This window comes from Acomys russatus, chromosome 9 (genome assembly GCF_903995435.1).
Source record: "Acomys russatus chromosome 9, mAcoRus1.1, whole genome shotgun sequence".
NCBI lineage: Eukaryota > Metazoa > Chordata > Mammalia > Rodentia > Muridae > Acomys > Acomys russatus.
In genome coordinates this window covers 63,245,477-63,267,653 of record NC_067145.1, presented here as the reverse complement: position 1 = coordinate 63,267,653, position 22,177 = coordinate 63,245,477, and the positions used below count along the sequence as shown (strand labels likewise).

General features: G+C 42.2%; 1 protein-coding gene across 1 annotated transcript in view; it reads left to right on the top strand.

Moving 5' to 3' along the window:
• Wdr37 (WD repeat domain 37) overlaps window positions 1-10,691 on the top strand; it is a 54,774-nt gene extending 44,083 nt beyond the window's left edge. Inside the window, 4 exon segments of the mRNA XM_051151454.1 lie at window positions 8,723-8,857; window positions 9,329-9,383; window positions 9,385-9,444; window positions 10,371-10,691. Coding sequence (XP_051007411.1) covers window positions 8,723-8,857; window positions 9,329-9,383; window positions 9,385-9,444; window positions 10,371-10,502 — 382 coding nt within the window. The 3' untranslated portion in view covers window positions 10,503-10,691.
• Window positions 10,692-22,177: the final 11,486 nt, after the last annotated feature.

The window sequence follows — 22,177 nt, the reverse complement described above, 5'->3', positions numbered from 1 at the left end:
AGCATCCGAGGCTGGATAGCATGTGCATCTGCAGGTGCAGGTATGAGCAGGTGGAGGGGCATAAGGCCCATTGCATCTTCTCTGGAGTGTACAGAGTTGCTGAATTCGGCGGTGGTTTTCCCCAGGTGAACACAAATGAAGTTAAACAGCTAGAGGGCATTGAGGAAGCTCTCAAGGGTATTTGGAGATTATAGAGCCATGGCTGACGTTGAGTCTACCAGAATGTAGGCTGGATCCTGGAACTTTAAAGGAAGAAACACATGGTACCATGGCTGCTTGCAGACTTGTGTGATGCCCAGGCTGGCAGGGTTGCCGTCTTCAGGGAGATTATTGGCCTCTACGTGTCACTCATTGTGATACCTGCCGTGGCTTAAAAGTGCGGTTTACTCAGGTAATCAGTTTTATTCCTTCTCAAGTCTCTGATGGGGTTGAAGACCAGATAGTTTAGTTTTACAATTAAGCTTAGTTGCTTAGGGGTTAAGATGTTTTTAGGTCTAGATAGGTGTTATAAGTTGATAATGGTGAGATATGATAGATATTTTATTTACATTCAGAATTTTAGATGCACCAAGATAAGAAAGGTGCTTTCTTCAAGGCTGTCAAATACAAATAGCCAAAAACACTAAGAATGTAACATTTATATAATTCCTAATTGTGTTACGGTTCTTCTTGCTATAGGTAGTTTATTATATATATGTATAATAATATAAATGTATATGTAAAAAACGTTTAATTAAAAAAATTAAAATGAAAAAGAGAAATTAAAAAGAATCTGGAAATCTAGAAACAAGGTGTGTCTCGGCCCCAGCGTGAAGACTGTGAGGAGGAATAAGCTTTCTCATCAGGGCTTCACCAGTCGCCTTCCTGTGCAGCCGCATCTGACGGTGGGGGTGGGGGGTGGAGCTACATTTCTTTTCTAGGTTTGAAGGCAGCTCTGGAAGTTTGTGCCAGTAGTCTGATATCACACCAGGCCTGTTTACCCACTGTGGCATCATCATGATTGCTTTTAATGTCTGTAAAATGGTTGCCCTCAAGTGTCAGTTCTCCAATGGCAACAGCGTTTGAATTCTCCACATGCGGGGAGGGAACCTCTCCACGTAGTTTCCTGGCTGGCTCTCTCTTCTTAAAGAAATGCTACATGGTAGAGGGTTGAGATATGACGCATTCTGAACCTTTTGTGGGCTTGTCCTTTTGAAACAGGCTCTCACTTGTAGTCTAGGCTGAACTGCAGCTAATTATGTAGCACAGGCTAGCCTCAATCTTTTTGCAATTCTGTCTCATTGTTTGAAACAGGAATTACAGCATGAGCTGCCATACCTGGCTTCACTCTGAACTTTAAAAGTGATGCTTTATTTTCCATCTTCCTTGCTCAAGTGTGGAACCCATGGACGCCTTCCTGACAGCCGTCTCAGTATTCCCTTAGCTTCTTATGAGAGCCAGAGTCAAATGTAGCTTGCTTTAAACAGTGTTCCTTATCAGTTTCTTGGTAGCATCTGTTTCTGTCTGTGGGAAGTTGGAGTGTATGTTTTCTACACATACATAGTGTGCACACATACAGGCGCATGCACTGTACTCCATCCCCTCTGAGAGGTTTTCTCATGGTGTCTAGAGCTCATTATGTAGCTAGCCGCTGTCAGCAGACACAGTGGAGACTGGATGGGTGGAAGTGGCTCCGTCCTCAAGTTAAGAATCACTTTCCTCAGCTTCTTTGTTTGGGGGGTTTTCTCAGGATCTGAAACAGTCACTGCTGACCCAGGACTGGGCAGAAGGGCCCACTTTGCTCTGTGTGTTGCCACTTAGTCTTATATATAATATAGAATATAACATACATGTTATATTACACACACACATATGATATATACATATATAATATAACACATAATAGCATGCTATATGTTGTATTATAATATGTTCTATTACGTGTATATGTGTATAGGGGGGTGAGAGGGCACGTAGACACCTGCCTGAGGTCACTTTGTGAGCGTCAGTTCTCCCCTTCCACCATGTGCGTTCTGGAATCATGCCAGGCTGTCAGGCTTGGTGGCAAGCACCCTTACTCTCTGAGCCAGCTCATCGGTCCAAGCATTATATTACGTTAAAAGTTGTTTTAAAATGTAATTTATAGTATTTCAAAAAATAGAACCTTACCCCTACCCAGATCTAGCCAGTGGACAGGACATTCTCCACAGTTGAGTGGAGAGTGGGGTCTGACTTTCACACGAACTCTGGTGCCCCATATTTGACCACGTCCCCTGGATTGGGGAGACCTGGTGGCACTCAGAGGAAGGATAGCAGGCTACCAAGAAGAGACTTGATACCCTATTACAGGGGGAGGAGGTCCCCCTCAGTCACAGTCATAGGGGAGGGGAGTAGGGAAAATGGGAGGGAGAGAGGAATGGGAGGATACAAAGGATACAACCATTGAGATGTAATATGAATAAATCAATAAAATTTTAAAAAATGGAACCTTCAAAATTCTTATATACAAAAATGAATTCATAATGTCTACTATTGAGATGTTGGTCACTATTAGTTGACAGAGTGTTGGGTCCAGAAAAGAAATGGAAAGTTAAATCATTAAAAACCAAAGCAGGTCACTTCTCACTAAGTTAAACAGTGCATTTATTGCCAATTTCTTTAAAATTATTGATCTAATTTTAAAAACTTACCATGTTTTTAAGTCAGAAAGACAAGATTTCATGAAAGCACGTGAGCCTTGACCCTTGCTTGATATTGCAAGAATGACATCATTATATGAAATTTTTTTTTTTTTTTTTTTTTTTCCTGAGGGAGGTCATTTTTTACTAAATTTAAATAATATGTTTGTTGCCAATTTCTTTAAAATTATCAATATAATTAAAAATATTCTAAGCTTGACAATGTTTTTAAGTCAGAAAGACAAAATTTCAAGAAAGCACATGAACCTTGACTCTTGTCTCTTGATATTGGAAGAATGACATCACTGTATGACTATTTATTTGTTTGTTTGTATTTTAAGTTAGGGTTTCTCTGTGTAGCCCTGCAGTTATGGAACTTGCTCTGTAGACCTGGCTGGCCTCGAATTCAGAGATCTGCCTGTCTCTGCCTCCTGAGTGCTGGAATTAAAGGTGTGTGCCACCACCACCTGGTTTACTGTATGAATCTTAGTATTTTAACTTTTTAGTAATAAATTTTAAATACATTTGTATTTTAAAACTGATTACAATCTTTGAATTTGAAAAGAGTTCCTGCTAATAAAGTTGAACAGTTTTAAGAATCTATCCCTGCTGGGCATGGAGATGCATCCTTTTAATCCCAGCAGAGGCAGGTGGATCCTTTTCAGTTCAAACCCAGCCCTGGTCTGTATGTGAGTTCCAAGTCAGTTAAGGTTGCAGTGGGAGCGTCCTATTCTAAACAACCTGCACTGGAGTGCTCTGAAATTACTGCAGGTCAGTGGGCCAGTCATCGCTATCCATAACTATCTGAGATGCTTGTGGCTCCACATTGGCTGCTGGCAGCGCAATTCAGTTTTAGCTCTCAATTCTGTTCTGCACTTTAAACTCAGGGTCTTCACTAAAAGCTGGTAAACATTGCTGGCTTCTCTAGAATGGAGAGGTCTCACAGGCAGTAGTTTTCCCTTCTTTTCTGGTCGTGCTTCATCGTACAGAGTGAGGCCTGGCACACAGAAGGTGCTTAGTAAATACTTTCTAGATGAATAGGTCTTTGGTAATGTAGATTGCAGAGCTCTGTTACCTCTGAGGAGGGAGGGTTACCAAATAAGGTGACTAAATGAGAATATTAAGTCCATGCTACGTGCTAGCAGAAGTAATCCCCCAGGCAACAGTTGCATTTACTGCGGTGGGGCCATGTGGTACAAATGCAGCTTCTCCCCTGGTGTTTTTGTTTGTTTTTATCTTATTGTCTAAATTTGGTGGAGTTAGCCATCAAGAAATAATTAGAAATACATTTCATTCAGATATGGCTTTTCTGTTGGTCAATTAGGTATCTGATCTTTCCAAATATAGGCTGTGTAAGTTCTAAAACATAGATAATAAGAAAAGCAAGAAAGTATTACTTCCCAAGATCCCGGCCTATCTGTATAATTAGGCTGCTAGGGCTGATGTTATCTGTTAGGCGTTTGCTTCTATATAAATAGTTTGGAAAGTAGTAGTCAGGAAGGAAGTTGCTGGCCCAGCCTTTGGGTATGGAGAACACAGTTGCTCTCTTCCCCACTTTCTGTAGCATTGTGCAGTGTTGTGGGTGGGTGCACCCTGGCTGTGGGTTTTGGCTAGGCTGGTTGGGGCACCTTTGGGTGCCAGTTCCAGACTGCTCGGTTTGAAGTTTGGATCTAATTGTTTAATCTAGGTGAAGCCTGTGCAGCTTGATACTAATACTAGCATATACTTGAACAGTTGACTGGCCAGTGTAGTGAAGTCCCAGTGATACTTTCGTCTCCATTCTTGAGAAGAAGTAGGGAAAGAAAGCATTTGTTTTTACGTGTGTGAGTATTTTGCCTACATGTGGATGTGCCTGGTGCTCTCAAAGATCAGAAGACAGTGTAGGTTCCCCTGGAACTGGGGTTACAGATGGTTGTGAGCCACCATGTGTATGCTGGGAACCCAATCTGAGTCCTCCACACGAGCATCACGTTCTCTTAACTGCCAGGCCGTCTCTCCAGCTCCATATATATTCTTTTAAAAAGAAAATTGAGATTATAATTAAAACACGTAATTTTCACTTCTCTTTCCCCACACCCTCTCTTGTACCTTCTTTGTTATTCTTCAAATTTATGGCCTCTTTTTTTGTTGTTGTTGTTTTGTTTTTTTTTTTTTGTTTGTTTGTTTGTTTGCTTTTAGAGACAGGGTTTCTCTGTGTAGCCTTTGCTGTCTTGGACTTGCTTTGTACACCAGGCTGGCCTCGAACTCACAGAGATCCTCCTGCCTCTGCTCCCTGAGTGCTGGGATTATAGGCATGCGCCACAACACCTGGTGCCTCTTTCTGGTTTTGTTTTTGATTAATTGTTGTTATATCCACAAAACAACTCCTGAAAGATTTTAAGGGGGTCAGGGAATGTGCTATGAGATGGTGTCTACTAGTAGTCTCAGAAGCTGTGCCTGTAAGCCTCACCAACATGGCTGCCTAAACAAGAGCTGAAGAAGGACAGCAGCAGTCCTGCTAGACAGGGGAGACCGCATTCTGTTGAAAGATGGATTCTGTGTGCTGGAACACAGAAGCCTGTGTTCTAGTAGGAGATGTCCTGTACGCTTGTGTTTCTACTTAGGGGAATACTCACTGTCTGTAAACACTGGATCTTCTGCTCTACAGATACAAAATTGTTCTTTTGCAGGAACTTAAATTTTAAAAATAAGGGATGGCAACCCAGTAGTCAGTTTTTTTGACACAATGCCAGAAAAGCACACAGCATTAGCATTTCATGGTCCAGCATTTTCCACATCATATATTTTTTTTCTTAGCTGTGAAATTTCGGCAGATTGTTATGCAAAACAGTTTTGTGTCTCTGTGTGACTGGGAAGACAGCTGTTAGTCCTAATGAGGAGTGCTAGCATTACAGTATTTCTGTTGATTGAGACCCACGGAGGGAGCAGAATGTTCCAGATCAGGCAGTGGTGTGTGGTGAGAAGGTACCATACTGTCAGCTGGAAGTACATGCTCGGCTGCTCTCCACGACAAGATAAATGAGTTTTGCTGGAGTTTGGCAGAGTCTGAAGCTTTTCCAGTGAGTGGTTGTAGCTCACTAGCCTCCCTGTGGGACCCATGGTCCAGGGGTGTCTTTAAAACTACTGCCTCGTGGCCAGGTTTCTCTTTTGATACCCTACAATACCTGTCAGGACTGTGATTTATTAAGAACCTAATGTCTTCTAGCATTTCATTAATGTGGGGTCAGATGATCTTTTGTTGAGGCTTTTTCCCTCTACATTATAACTGAGCAAGATGCTAGCTGAAATTTAACTTGGCCAACACCTCTTAGAATATACTGCAAACAGAAGCCATGGACATCTTTACCTCATGCTTTTCAAATCCCTGACAGTATAAAAAGATCTTTAAGTGTTCCTATAACGTTTGCTGCACCTCATTTATAGCCACACCCTATGCTGCTATTTATTTAAATAGAATGCGTGGGGTTTGAGAGGTGGCTCGCCGGTTACGAGCACTCGCTGTTCTTCCAGAGGATCCAGGTTCAATTCCTAGCACCTACATGGTAGCTCACAATTGTCTATTGCACCAGTTTCAGGGGATCCAACACCCTCACACAGACACACATGCAGGCAAAACACCAACACATATAAAGTAAAAATAATCATTAAAAAAAAGATAGGTCAATCATGATTTTAGAGGGTTGTCCATATATCCATTTCTCCCCTTATCATAAATTTTTGTGTGGTTTGTGTTATTTATGCCCCATCCAGATGTAGTACAGTGGTTTTTAACCCAGGTGGTTTTGCCTTCCTGGAGACATTGATTGTCACAACTAGGGAGAAAGGTACTCACTGCTATCAAATGAGTGGAGGGGAGGTAGACCTGCTGTACTCCTCAGTGCCCTGGATACCCCATTGTTAGAGAAAAATCCCACCCAGTGTCAGTTCTAGCTGAGTAATTGGCGTGGGCACCTTTGTGTTGCAGGTGCCTGTGCCATGGCAAAGACTGTCTTGCAGAAGGCAAGGCGTGCTAATGTGATAACAGGGTTAGCCCTGCATTAGTCCCTGTTGTGCTCCGGGGCCTCAGTGCTACACCATAGTTTATTGTGAGATCTCACTGAAAACCCTTGGTTCTTAGTGTTCTTAGGAAACTACACTGATGTTGTAGTTTAAAATTCTTGATTGATGTAGTAGAACTTAGACATAATTAGAACTTATCTCTGCCTGCTTAAATTAATAGAGTTTTCATAAATCAGAGCTAGTGACTGAATAGGTTCCCAGCAAGAGTGAATAGGACAGACTCTGGGACAGGAGCAAGTAGCATTTAACTTGGAATTTCTGAGTTCTAAGCGGTTGATGTGTAAATTTAGGATGTAGAAACCAAGCTTTTGTTTATACAAATTAAAGGTTTGACGGGATAAAAAGACAGCATAACCAAACTTAGCTGATTGTCACCTTGTAGGGCAGCTTCAGCAGCCTGGAATAAATGGCCCTGCGTTTTGCAGTGTGGGAGACTGCCGTAGAGGTGAGGGTGGAGTCTTGAGAGCTCCTCTGTTGGTGTCTTTGGATCTGCTGATTTGGGCCTGGAATCAGGCAGTTTTCTCCTTTGTGTACCAACCCTGGAGAGATTAGATATTACTACATTAGCCAAAATGCACAGCCCATACCACACCAGGCAGGAAGCAAGTCCTACAACGTCCTACCACAGAGATGCATGTTTGTAAAATGGAGACTCAGCTGTATGCAGCCAACACAGCAGCAGTCCCTGGAGGTATTCCTGTATGACACGCCGAGTTGCCTTTCAAAGGATGGACTATGAGTCAGGCACCTCAGTCCTTAGTTCATGGGAGGCAGGCTTCCATCACATTTACAGAACTTGCCAGTGGAGAGAGGCTATTGAGTTGAGGCTCTTCTTCAAGTCCCAAGTTATCATTTTAATCCTGTCTTAACAAGCCATTGGCGACTTTGGCTTGAAAGGAAGAGCTGCATCACAAGTTAACCCAGTAGGCGTACCTATTTCTTTCTTTCTTTCTTTCTTTCTTCTTTCTTTTTTTTTTTAAGACTTATTATTTATACAGTATTATGCCTCATGGTGTGCCTGCGTGTACTCCTGCACACCAGAAGAGGGCATCAGATCTCATTATAGATGGTTGTGAGCCACCATGTGGTTGCTGGGAATTGAACTTGGGACCTTTGGAAGAGCAGACAGTGTTCTTAACCTCTGAGCCATCTCTCCGGCCCCCAGCTGTACCTATTTCTAACTGGGACAACTTTCCTAATGACTAGCAGTGGTGGTGTGTGTGCACTTTGAGGCTGCCAGCTATCTGGCATCTTCAACATGTAATGTCTTCCTCACTCATTTGCTCTTTATCTTAGCTTTTGAGGCCAATTCTTTCACTAAACCTGGAGTTCATAAATTTCAAAAGGCTGGCTGGCTAGCAAGTTCCAGGAATCCTTCAGTCTCCACCCACTCAGCACTAGGATTACATGTGTTTGCTGCCATGCCTGGCTTTTTACATAGGATCTGGGGGATCTAACTTGGGACCTAATGCTTGTGTGGCAAACATTTTACTGATAGAGCTATATCACAGATATATCTTACTTGAAAACATGTCCATTAAACTTTGTCACTTGTGCATTACCCAGTTGTGAATTACTCCTATGTTTTGATTGAGTTGGAATGGATTTTCTATTTACTTCATCCCACCAGACCTAAACATAGAAGTTTTGCCTGGTTGTTTAATCCATATTTTTCTAGTTGTTGTTGTTGTTGTTATTATTATTATTATTATTATTTTTATTTTTATTTTTATTTTTTGCTGCACTGTCTGAGGATGATAGGACAGTGTGGACAGGCTGCATTTTCCTGCCCCATTGGGGAGTAAAGCAAGGGTCCCTATTTAATATATTTACAAGGGGAGTTTAAGAAGTAGGGACAGGTTGCAGAGTAGAAGACGCTGTAAGTGTGCACATCTCCAACTTTCTTGCCCCCTGTGGAAGCAAGACTTTGTGTAGCGTGCACTGTGGGGGGATGATTGGTACACCCTGCACTCTCAACTGCTGATGTATGTAACCTTTACCTGTAGCACTGTGACCTCTGCTGTGTTCACTGTGGGAGACAACGTCGTTTCAGGCAGTGATGACCGCACAGTAAAAGTCTGGGATTTAAAAAATATGAGATCTCCAATCGCGACAATTCGTACAGACTCTGCCATTAATAGGTAAGGGTTGATTGTAATTTATTGCCTTGTTTGATCATACAGCCTTTGAGAAAGAGGTCCAGCCTCCTGGGAAAATGTATTTTAAGGATCCTCTTATGCGAATTCAGTGTATATAAGTACTTTAACTTGCTCAGCACCCTATTACGTTGGTGCAGTAAGACAAGTATCAGAAAGAGTCCTTGGTTGCCAGATGTTATGGGGCGTTGTTAACTTGCCGAGAGGCTCTGTCTGCTGTCGGCTGTCGGCGGTCTGGGCTATGCATGTGTGTGGAGTCCACATGTGATTGCGCAGTGAGGTGCAGCTCAATCTCATTCATGTTCAGTGTCCTAGGCACGTTACCCCCGCGGCTTACTAGTTTGGTTGCCCTGAAATGTGAATAATGTGGACTTGACTACTGCATTATTATCTGTAAATTCAAAACACTACACTGTCAATATTTTATACAAACTTGTTTCTATATCTTCTTTGTAGGATCAATGTATGTGTTGGCCAGAAAATCATAGCCCTCCCCCATGACAACCGGCAAAGTGCGATTGTTTGATATGTCAGGTGTGCGACTAGCACGGCTTCCCCGGAGCAGCCGGCAGGTACGGTCCACAGCGTGTTCATTGTGAACAGCAAAGGAGAATTTGCAGTTCTGTGTTTTACATCAGTGCTGTCTCAGAGAAACACAAACAGGCCACATTAAAACTACAGATTTCTATATTTAGAATAGAGAAAAATTAACATCAGCATGTATTTTATGAGATGATGGTCCAGTCATAGATTTGTCAGGACACCTGGAGATGGGATACCTACCTCCACCTCCAACCAGAAAAACATCTTCCCATGGTGGGTTATCACATAGGAAGTTTTAGTTTTCTTTAAATAAATAAACAAGTAAGTAAATAAGGTTCTGTTTTTCTTATAAATTAGGGAATTGCTCCTTGCTACCATCAGATATGATAAACAGGACTTTGGTGGGTGGTACTTTGTGTTTTATTCAGATCACCCCATAGTATCTGCATTCATGGCTCCAGCTCAGCTGAGCAGTCAGAATGTGTTCAAGGGATGCCTAGCACTGTGCCCATAAGCAAGCACGGTCGAACGGTGTGCTGCTCACATGGCGTGAAGACCACTCCATATGCAGTCTGTTTACATGTGGGTGTGACAGGCAAGGTATTGGTTGGAACATCAACATTCCTCCTGTCACAAGAGTTTGCTCCTGCGAAGGGTGCCTTGTATATATTCTTTCTGTGTTGCACCCAGCTTGCATGAAATGTGCAGAGACTATAATCTTACTCGTTTTCTTGAAGAAAGGCTGTGATGACTTTTGGATGTCCCTTCCCCCATCCTCGCCTGTTCCAAGGCACACATTTCACCCTTGCTCTACCAGCTGCTGCTGTCACCGCACGTAATGGTTTCTGGCTCACTTGAGCTACATGTATGTTGAGTTTTTGCTTTTACTTTATTCATCGGAGTAATGTCGTAGCATGATGGAAGTGTTAATTTTATTTTGTATGTTTATTCCTAGGGTCACAGACGAATGGTGTGCTGCTCAGCATGGAGTGAAGACCACCCCATATGCAATCTGTTTACATGTGGGTTCGATAGGCAAGCTATTGGTTGGAACATCAACATTCCTGCATTGTTACAAGAAAAATAAGTCACTGGGTTCCTTAGCGTGAAGTTTGCCATGGACCTTAGATTTATGCAGGCTCTTCTGCATATTAATCAGCCATCATAGTGAGAGTTTGACCCTGGAAGGGTGCCTTGTATATGTTCTTTTCACATTGTGCCCAGCTTGCATGAAATGTACAGAGAGATGTGTGGCTCTGTTGTTTTTTTTGTTTTGTTTTGTTTTTGTCTTGTGTATCTTGGCATCCTCTGGTCTGTAGAAGCGAAGCTCACCTCCCATGTAGCATACAAGATACTTTGAGTTGTTGACGCTGACAGATGAGCAGTAGGGGCATTACATTACATTGTATGAATTAAATGTGAACTGTGTATCTGTTGTGAGGCATAAACAGTCTGTTCCATTTTTCTGGAGGAACTATACATATCTACCTTGTCCTGGGAAGACTGACTGCAGAGCTCCTTTTGCCTTGGCCAGCAGAGGCAGGGCTGGTGAAGCTGTCGTAGCGGTCTGTGTGGACTTGCAGCATGTGCTATTGTAGAATTCCATTTCAGCTCTGGACTGCTGTCCAGGTCTGGACACGCAGCCTGGATTGCAGTGTTTGTGCAGAGTTTCTTTTGAGAAGAAAACATTTCTGCTGTTTTATAGAAAATGATTTCAATCTCTTGAGGTCTCATACAAGCAAATTTTAAAATATGATGATTCTAATCACCAATTTTAGACTTTAATTTCCAATTCAAAGCACTTTAATTTCTATCTGTGGTTATAAACACTTTTTAGAAGTTTCAAATGATTCATCCATTGAATGTGACTTAACCTTTATTACGAAGGCCCTGCTACCTGAAGACAAAACCTTATTTATTTTCTACACCTTTGGTTTGCATATTTCTAAATGGGTTCACTTCCTTGATGGTATTTGAGAGCCAAGAATGCAAAAAATGAGCACTACCCTCAAAATAAATATTGGGAAAACTTTGGAGTCTCACTGTTGTATGGAAAAGCACTTGGGTTAAAGCTGGAATATTGAATTCAAGGTAGAAGGCAAGAAAGACAACCGTACAAACATACCTTGAAGGTTAATGGCTCTCTAGGTAGCCTGGGAAGGTGTTAGCCATGGCCGATAGTTCACGGACAACAAGAAGCATTTGTCTTGAACAGCGTGGATACCTCTCAGTGCCAGTCCTACTGCTGCACAGTGAGCCTCTTGTTCTTGCCTTCTGAAAATCACTGTTTATCTGATATTTGTAAGTTTGTGTTTCTTACAGAGTTACAGTTTTGATAAAGAGACATCTCATTACTGCCCCTCATATATTAATCTTTGCATACCGCCCTTTGGAGACTGACCACTTGGGGAGAAGAGGAAAGGTAATATGCTGTTATGGTGACCTCACCTAGCATCCCTCCCCCAGCTCCCTGTTTCCCCCTTTGGGTTGCACAGGAGGCACCTGAATGAGTAAGTGTTAGGAAGTTTGGTGTAAGGTGTGCACTGTCATGCATAGACCGTTTGGGTGTCCATGGGTGCCACTTTCTAGGAGTGAGAACTTGGTTATTGGCACCTTTGACTTGGGCACCAAAGGAGCTGATCTGAATCATTTAGAGTGATTCTTCAAATAATTCTGTTTTTTCAACTGAAAGAAAAGAAAAGAAAAGAAAAGGTTGGATTTTTAAAATCTGACCAGTTCTGAACACAAGTCTCACCATGGTGCATTTGAGGGCTGAGTCAGGCTGGTAACTGCAGCTGATTAAACTTTAAGACCCAGCTCTGGCTGTTTTGAATGTATTTTGCTTGAAGGTGGAGCGCTGTTTGATGATGTTCCTGGTGGCCTGTTTTACCTTATAGCCACAAGGCTTCCATGCCCTCTATTCCAGTCTGTTCACAGAGCTGTTAGAGTCAGTGACAAGCCATGTGTTCCTTGTATCTTAATCTGAAAGTCTAGGTGTTATTAGGCACATTGAAAAACATGTATGCAAATACAAATAGCAAAGTCAAATGTAAGATCTCTGCCAGACACAATTTAGGAGTTTTAAAAAGTCTATACTGGTGACCATTGAATACTATGCAGACTAGTGACCTTCGCTGCCAATAGCTGCTTATTTTCTTTGGCTAATTGGAGGGACCAGCCTCTGACACAAGAATGAGGCTCCTCACTCATTTCCATGAGGGCAGAAGACCCTAATGGTGCTCACCCGGAGTGCTCAGGAACAGGATGTGGCTTAAAGTAACTGCTGTGTCATCTGTTCTCATCCCAATGCTGCTGTGGCCACAGTGTTATCTTCAGGAGTTTATGACTGCACAGGCTTGAGCTCATGAGTGTGTGCAGGCTTATGTGCATGTGGCTAAGGACAAGTCATGCAGTCGGCCACATGTGATCTCATTAGAAATAGTGTTTGGAAATAGGAACACTATTATGTGCCAGAGTGTCCAGAATTTCATTTAATAATGGAGGGGAAATGTGTGGTTATTAAATGTGTATTGATACAAAGTTTCCCAAGAGATTTTTTTTTTTTGACCGAATTAATACCCCCTACCCCACCTTAACTGCTGCACACCAGTATCTGTAGAGTCAAAAAAGCTTTGTACATATTTGGGGATCTGAAGACCATGTAAACCATTTGTTACTTAAGTCTGTGAAAAAAAAAAAAAAGGTATTTTTTGTTTTTTGTCTTGTTTTTGAGGGAAAAGTGCATTTATAAGTGTTCTGTGGAATCAGTTATCTTTACTGTATTGATGTAATTGTTTGTAAATGTTCAGTGTCCTCATTGAAATATGATGTTCATTAAAACATCTGTGTTCTGTAATTACTATTATAAAGGTTTATGTTATTGGGAGTCTTGTGTTTTTACTCTTCCCCTCATGTGTTACTTTGTGAAGCATTTTTGAGTTACGTTGAGTTACAGAAACATCATAGTTGTCCAGAAATTGGGTGAATCGCTTATAGTGCCTGGTTGAAGATATTTTTCTCTTAGACTTAGAACCCAGTTATATTCTTTATTCATTTCTTTTGTAAGGAAGACTAGCATTGGCAAGAATTCACCAGATTCTGCCACACCCTTCCATTTTATTTTCCTGTAATAACTCAGGATTTTTAAAGATTTATTTATTTTGATGTACATTGGGTGTTTGGCATACATACGTATCTGAATGAGAGAGTTGAATCCATTGGAATTTGAGTTACAGACCAGACAGTTGTGAGGTGCTATGTGGGTGCTGGGAATTGAACCAGGGCTCTCTGGAAGAGCAGCTAATGCTCTTAACTGTCGAGCCATCTCCCTAGCCCCTAACTTAGGATTTTTAAAAACAATTATTTCAAAACTGGGAACATTTCTATTATGCACAAAAAGGATGGGCCATGTTGTGGAAAGGAGCTGAAAATGAAGTCATGAAAATTGCAAGATTTAAATTTAGCTTCATTAAAAGAGCTTTTGTTAAGCACTTTTGGTCAACATGACTGTAGATTATAGGGATCTTTGGCATGCTGAGCGGTCTGTGTGAAAGAAATAATAACAGTATTTTGGGGACTCAGGACTTGTGGACCTAGATAGGTATTCAGTAGCTCTGTCAGGCCAGTTAGCCAAGTAACCTTTGCTAAGTTGACATTTAACCAAAACTGGAAGGTTATAAGTAGATAGGAAGTTGCAGGAACATTTCCTGTTCGTAGGTTGCTGCATGCAAAGGTGGTGAGAAAGAGCATGGCATGCTGCAGGTGCTGACCACAGTGTGACAGTGTGCAGTGTGAGGCAGGTGCATTTCATTCCCCACCTGTGCTTCCCCCTAGACATGGATTTACGTCTGTTTTGGGGCTAGCACAGGTAGTTCTCGCAGGAAGGAAGCATTATTTCAGCCATAGTCCAGAGTGTATCTCTGAAGAACTGCCTATTCTAGCTTGGCGCAGCATTTGTTACGGTCATCCAAGATGTTTAAGGTACTGATAGTAAGGATTTTCCCTTAACAAACAATACATTAGAGGATTTCAGTTATGTGAGACATTAAGTTAGCATTGACACACACACACACACACACACACACACACACACACACACTTCACATAGGAACAAAAATGCAAATTTTAGTTTAATGTTTTCTGGGCTGGCATGGTTGGGGTAGGAAGGCAGAGGACCAAATAGGGAAAACTCAGGATTTGCAAGTTCCATATTTAAGTTGTATAAAGACAAGTTTTAGAAAGTGTGTGTGTTGTGTGCGGTGGCGCACACTTGTAATCCATGCACTTAGGGAAGCAGAGGCAGGCGGATCTCTGTGAGTTTGAGGCCAGCCTGGTCTACAAAGCAAGTCCAGGACAGCTATGGCTACACAGAGAAACCCTGTCTCGACCTCAACCCCCCAAAGTGTGTGTGCATGCATGCACATACTATGGTGCACTTGTGGAGGGCAAAGGACAACTTTGTGGAATCTGCACTTTGCTTATACTTACATAGTTTCGCAGTATTGAACTCGGATCATCAGGTTGATGGTGAGCCATCTTGCTGTTCCCATCAATAAGGATGGTAGGACCACAAATCCCAGTGTTTCATAATTCATAACAAATACAGTATTCCTTTAGTGTATCATAATAGCATATAATTAAAAGTAATCTTTAAGATTAAAAAGAAAATGTACAATTTCTAACGTATGGACCACAGTGAATGCTCATGTTTATGACACCCTCCTTCAAATTTATCGTCTGACCATATTTTATCCACCTCAGATATTAGCTTTTTCTTTCATTTATGAACATCTCAGTCTCAGTCATTCAGTTTGTACATATTCCATATGAGGACATGAAGCCAATTTTGTGTTCTTGAAAAAATGGTCACTGAGGAAATTGTACAAAGGCAGTGTGCTATATACTGTGTCAGAATTGGGCTGTTTTGAAATACATTTTACAACTCTTAGAGTCCAAGTAGGAAATGTAATAAGGATTTCATTTACCAGGTGTGAACATAAAACGACAAAGTAGTTTTCTTATGTCGCTCATGTACTGAGACTGAAGATCATTTCAGATCTGGGAGTCTGTCCAAGAATTTTTTTGAGCAGAGGGTACGTGCTCTTTTCAGTTTGTATTTTGAGAAAACAGCATTTTAGGGATAGTCGGGTATATTCTGCAATATCTAACCATTTTCTCCCATACATATGCTTTACAAATGTTTCTGTTTCCCAAGCTGACTCTCATAAATAATATTAAAATGTTCTCCCAGCAGGGCTCGGGGTGCAGCTCTGGGGGTGCAGCTCTGGGGTGTAGTCCTACAGTTTGATCCCCAGCACTGCAGACAGCAGTGTGTGTGGATGGTAAACTTATTTTGTTTTCCTATAGCTGTGTTAGATGGAGCTAAATTCACTTTCCTCCCCATTTTTGAGCAGCTGTGTTGTGGTGTTGTTGGCACATGACACTAAACATAGTTAAAGTGTTGAGCGTGGTGGGTTTTACTGTGTCTCTTTCCCGTCACTGCTCTTCTCTCCCTCCTTTGTTATCTCTGCCTCCACTCCCTCTGCTCCCCCTCCCCTCTCAGCTCGCTGTGTTGCCCAGGCCTCAACTTGGGCTCATTTAGTCATAACATTAAACGCCTATGCCATCAGAATGTCACTTGTCTGTTATTTCTTCAAGTATTTTATCTGAGCCTCTGGCTTGCTCTCCTCCAGTGGCCCCAGCGATCTACCCGCCCAGTTGCCCAATGCTTCCCACAATGGACAGCTCATATTTTCTTTTAGTTCTTTCTCTCCTTGTGTTTTACTTTTCATGATTTTTCTTCTGAAAAATTTGTGGGTTTTTTATTTTGGTGGTTGTTTTGTTTTTGTTTTTGTTTTTTCGAGACAGGGTTTCTCTATGTAGCCTTGGCTGTCCTGTCTACTTTGTAGACCAGGCTGGTCTTGAACTCACAACCATCCTCATACCTCTGCTTCCCAGAGGGCTAGGTTAAAGGCATGCACCACCACGCCCAGCTTTGAAATATTTTATTCTGCATTTTTTACCCAGCCATCATGGTACATGCCTTCTGTCCCAGCACTGGGAAGGCAGAGGCAGGAGGATCTCTCTATGTTTGAAGTTATCTGGATCTGTGTAGCAAGTTTCAGTACAGCCAAGGCTACATAGGGAGACCCTGTCTCAAAAAAAATTTTTTTTAAAATTTATTTTTGGGGTGTGTGTGTTCATTCCATGGCATTTATGTGTAGGTCAAAGGACAAGTTATGAGTCAGTTCTGTTCTGTGTGGGTTCTGGGTTTTGAACTTAGTTGTCAGATTTGGCAGCAAGCATTGTTACCACTGAACCATCTCACTGGGCCATTTTTGGAATTTTAAATTGACAATCTCTATCCCTATATCTATGGAATACCAAGTGATATTTGGATATAGGAGAGTGTGTGTGTGTATGTATTGCCATGTGATGTTTGGCTACATGGATACATTGTATAATATTAAAATAGGGTAAATATATCTCTACAAACATTTCCTGCAGGTAATCCTACTTTTTAATTATACAGTGGATTTTGGTTACCCACCATGCAGCAGAACTGACATAACCTACTTAATTATAACAGTACAGTTATGACTAACTTTCCTCATCCCTTTCTTCTTTGCTGCCCAGCTTCTAGTCACTGCCATTCTCAGCTTCTAGAGCATCGGTGTTTTACGTGTCACGTGGGCGAGACTGGTATTTATCTTTGTGTGCTTGTGCTGTCTCACTGAATTCTGCTCATACTCCTGCAGAAAACAAGATTTCATCCCTTTTCAATGGCCAAAAAGTATTCATGTGTGCCATGTGTGAATGTCCATGTGTCTGTTGTGTGTGTTTACACGTGTGTCCTTGTGTGTGTGTGGGGGGGGTACCCCATATTCTCAGTAAGCAATTGGGAGGGGTGCTGCTGTGAGCAGGGATGCAGGTCGCTCTTTCCTCTGGCTCGGATGATGTGCCCAGCGGTGGGATTTCCGGATCACTTGGTGCTTTTATTTTTAACTTGGGGGAAGAATCTTTATACTGTTTCTGTAGTGGATGTGCCAGTTACCCTTTCCCAACAGTTTGCGAGTGTGTCCATCCTCACCAACACTGCCGTCTTTTCTCTTTTTGATCATAGTCTCTGTAATAAACCTGATGCTTGGGTTTTGTGTTTGCAGCCTTGGATTTACCACCAGCCCCGTCCCGTGTTGGGTGCTGAAGTTGTCACTGCTGGTTTCCAGTTATGTCTATGTTCTTTCTGCCCATCAGGTTAGTTTGAGGAGCATGTGGAGAACAATTGTAATAGGGATCAGTGCGTTTCTCTGCTAAGTCTAGCAGCTGGCCACTAGGTCAGATTTTATGAGATTTTGTTTTGTTTGCATTTTTAATTCTACTTTTCTACTTCTTAGATATCTGGTAAGATTTGATTATTTGCTAGTTAGTGAATTTTATCTTTAAATATGCTTGGTTTCCACAAATATTCTTGATCTTGGGCCAGTCTATGATAATTTTTAAATGCTTTGGTTTTTTGACCGTGTGTGCACGCGCGCGTGTGTGTGTATACATATACATACGTATACACACACACACACACAGAGATATAATTATACTTGACCATATATAATTATATGTCTCTAATTTTTATTTTATGTTCATTGATGTTTGCTTGTATGCATGTTTATATGAAGGTGTCAGAAACCCTGGAACTGAAGTTACAAATAGATGCAAGCTGCCATGTGGGTGCTGGGAATTGAACCTGGGTCCTCTGGAAGGGCAGCCAGTGCTCTTAACCATTGAACCATCTCTCCAGCCCCCTGGGCCTTGTTTTTAAGATGCATTAGGTATGACCAGAATAATGCTTTGCCCACAGCTTGGTGTTTCATATTATAGAGGAAAGATCTTTCTGACACTACCTAGTACCCACTGGTCTGTCTGGAGACCATTAGTCTTAACCCCATGTAATCTTTGAGTAACAGTTTCTCTGTTCTTTCTGATCTCTTGTTTTATTCATGTGCACACACTGGCCAGTGCTCAGTTGTATAAGCCAAGGACCCTCTTTCAGTCTACACTAGATTCCAGAGCGTTCATCATGCTACAGAAACTACTTGTAGACAGTAGCAAGAAAACATATAGGCATATAAAAACTACTAGCCTTCACCTTCCGTGCTGTTGAGCTAGTTTTTCAAGATTAGGTGGAACTTGGACAATAGATTAATTAAACCATGCAAGGTTTGGTACATACTTATAATGTTAACAACCCAGAAAGCCAAGATAAGGGGATTGTGAATTTGAAGCCAGCCTGGACTACATAGTGAAACCTAGATTCAAATCACAAAAATCCTTTCTGTTCATGAGACTCCTTTGATACTGATTTTATATGATGCTTTTTAGTTTGAGTTATTGTTGCTGTTTTTTGTTTTAAGCAAAAACATTTAAATGAAAGTAGACTTATGCACACACAAAACACCCAAGGGTGGGTGGTCTAGTTTCATTTTTGTTGTTATAAAATGCAGTGATAGAAAGCAACTTAGAAAGGTTTTACGTTTCCAGGTCATATCCAGGAACTCCAAGAAGCGGCTCATATTATACCCACAACCAGGAGGAGAGAGAAACGAATGCATGCGGTCCCACTTACCTTGGCCAGCTGTCTTAGATTTCTCCACTTTTACACAGCTCCAGACCCTCTGCCTAGGGAATGGTCCTGTCCACAGTGGGCTGTGAACAATAATTGACTCATGACAGCCTCCTACAGATTTGCCTGTGGGCCACCCCAGAGCAGATGGTCCTTTGTTGAGAAACACTTCCAGGTGATTCTAGATTATGTCAAACTGACAACGGCAATCACCACAGTGTATTTATTAAACCAAATAATATTTCTTGAGCCTTTTGTCTTTATGAAACTTTGAACAGTCAGTTTCTGAAAAATGCATATTTCAAAAATGTAAAACTAAATTTAAAAGAAATGTATACCGTCGGAGCCTGATGAAATGCATGTCCCTGTGTTTGGAATGTGCCCAGGGCTGATTCAGTAGGAGAGAGTGCAACCATGATGCTGGTGAGCACCGGTGGTAGCCGGGGATGGCTCTGGATCCTGTGCATTTCAGAGTCATCATTGTATTCTGGTTGCAAAACTCTAACAAACACACGTTTCCACTCCTGTCTCCCTCCTCTGCTGAGAGCGTGTGCTGCACGGTACCTTCAGCGATGGAGCTACTTCCTGATGCTCCCATGTCAGGCTTGTCAGCAACAGATGGAAGTGTCTCTCTGTATGTTAAAGAGTGAGTAAGGAAGAAGCATCTTTCATAAGCAGTTACCTGTAAGGAGAGACGTTGAAAGAAGACATGACAGCACCATGAACTAACTAAACTTGGGTCCTTTGGAAAACCAACAAGCATCGCACGTTTTTGTAACTCCACAGCAGAATTTTTCAAAGGTACTCGTGGTTGGAGTGTAGAAGGTCCCTGATGAGTTCGCAGGTTTGAACACTTGGTTCCCAGCTGGGGGTGCTGCGGAATGGCTGGAGCCATGCTGGAGGAAGTGGGGCCCTGGGGCTGAGCCTTGAGATTGTATAGCCTGGCTCCATTTCCTATGCGCTCGGTGTCCTGATTGCTGATGCAACTAGAAGTCGCCTGCCCCACTGCCATGCTTTTCCATGTCCCCTGGAACAGTAGGCCAGAGTAGACCCTCCTTTCTTAAGTTGCTCCTTGTCAGGCACTGTATCACAGCAGTGAGACAAGTATCTGGTACAACCTGTCAGTTCTGTACTGCTGCCAGCATACTTTAAACACTGTCGCTTGCGGTTTATGCGGCTCCCAGTATATTCACTTAAGATAGCCCAAACTCTTTCATGGCTACTGGCGTAGTGTTATTGGTTATCAAATTCACTATATTGAGAAGCTTCTGGAAAGTTAGTAGAGTACCTCTGGTGGTATCTGTGAAGGCATTTCTGGAGACGGTTGGTTAAAAGGAGAGGATGCATACTGAATGTGAATGGTGCTATGCTACAGGCCAGAGACTCATAAAGGAAGGACCACTGGGTTAGAGAGAACTGACTCATGCAAGTTCTACCTAAATATAAGCATTATTTATGTAATGGAAGCTTACAATTTGATTTTTGCCCTTTCTTGAAAATATTAGAACCAGAAAAATGAAGCCAGAATTTCCACATTTCATTTAGCTGGAGCAGAAGAGAGGGGTTGGTTTGCACAGCTGAGCTGCGATCTAGGGCAGCCCGGGCAACCCTGCTACTTTGCTCAGTGACGTAACCACCTGGCTCTCGAAGGATTGTGAATGTCCACTCTCTGAAATGGGTGCCAATCCTTTGTTAAATGTTCTCTCCAGAGACAACTTCTACATTGTCAGACACGTCAAGCCATCATCCATAGGTTGTATGTGACCAGAACAGCAATGAATGCAGCTCAAGACCACATTATAAACTGACTTAAAACATCGTGACAGTTTTTGATAAATGTACTTTTGGTATAACTCAATTGGTCAGGTCTTTAGCACAAACTTTGTTGATGATATTGTCTTTTTTTTTGACGTGAGCAGGTTCCATGCATCTGGTAGACCTTGCCCATCTTTGGCTTTTTGAGTCCTAGGTGACAAATATTAAGGCAGGAGAAATTTTCCCACAGTTTCAGTCTCAAAAATTTCAAGGCCACAGAGAAATGGAAAGATTTCTTTAGTAAAAACAACAACAACAACAAACCCCAAAACAAAACAAAAAAACCAACTACATTTCTATCATATAGCCTTTGTGATTAGTATTTCGTATTTTGGGGCCTGGGGGTATAGCTCAGTGATAGAGCCTGTGCTGAGCATGTATGAAGCCCCAAGTTCAACTCCTAGGACCCCTAAATAAGTCCACAAATAAGTAAATACCATCAATATGACCCTAATTTTAAAAGTATTAAATTCCTTTCAAGTGTCCTGGCCACATTTCTGCCTGGAATGGCACAAACACTGTCTTAACCTTTGGCCACCGTAATCGCGGCCGAAGGAAGCTGATGTGCGCTGAGTGGGTTTCTATGGCAGTTATCAGTGTTTTCAAATGTCATGGGGTGGAAATTGCTTTACTCAGCAGTGTCCAGTTTTAATCTGCACATTAGTCCTTTCTGCAAATCAGCGCCTGGTAGGGAAAAAAGCTACCCTGATCTATTGTGACATGGACGGGCTCTGGCAGCCTTTCTTTGTGGAAGAAAGAGAAATAAGGGCACAGGGAATATTTTCTACAATCTCTGCTATTCTGAAGCCATTGATCCTAACTGACAGCAGGGACATTTGACCTGGCCTCGAGAGCCTGTGTGGCACAGGAGCCCTGGCCTGGGCCTGCAGCTGGTAAGCAGTGCTGCAGAGAGCACCCAGAGGCGACTGGCTGTTTTGTCCCTAGGCTCCCTTTCCATTGTTTGACTCTGCTGAGTCTTCTGTTCTATTTGGACTCTCTCTCTCTCTCTCTCTCTCTCTCTCTCTCTCTCTCTCTCTCTCTCTCTCTCTCTCCTCTCTCCCTCTCTTTCCTGTCTCCCCTCCTCTCTCTCCTCTCTCACACATTCACACATGTACCCACTACACAAATACATACACAAGCAGGTAAGCACAAACATGTACCCAATCACACGAACATGCCTATACAGGCTCACAACATATGTGATGTGCTGGTTTGAATGAGAATGGCCCCGTAGGCGCATATGTTTGAGCGCTTAGTCATTAGGGAGCCGCACTGCTTGAGTAGGGTTAGGTGGTGTCTTGTTGGAAGAAGTGTGTCACTGAGAGTGGGCT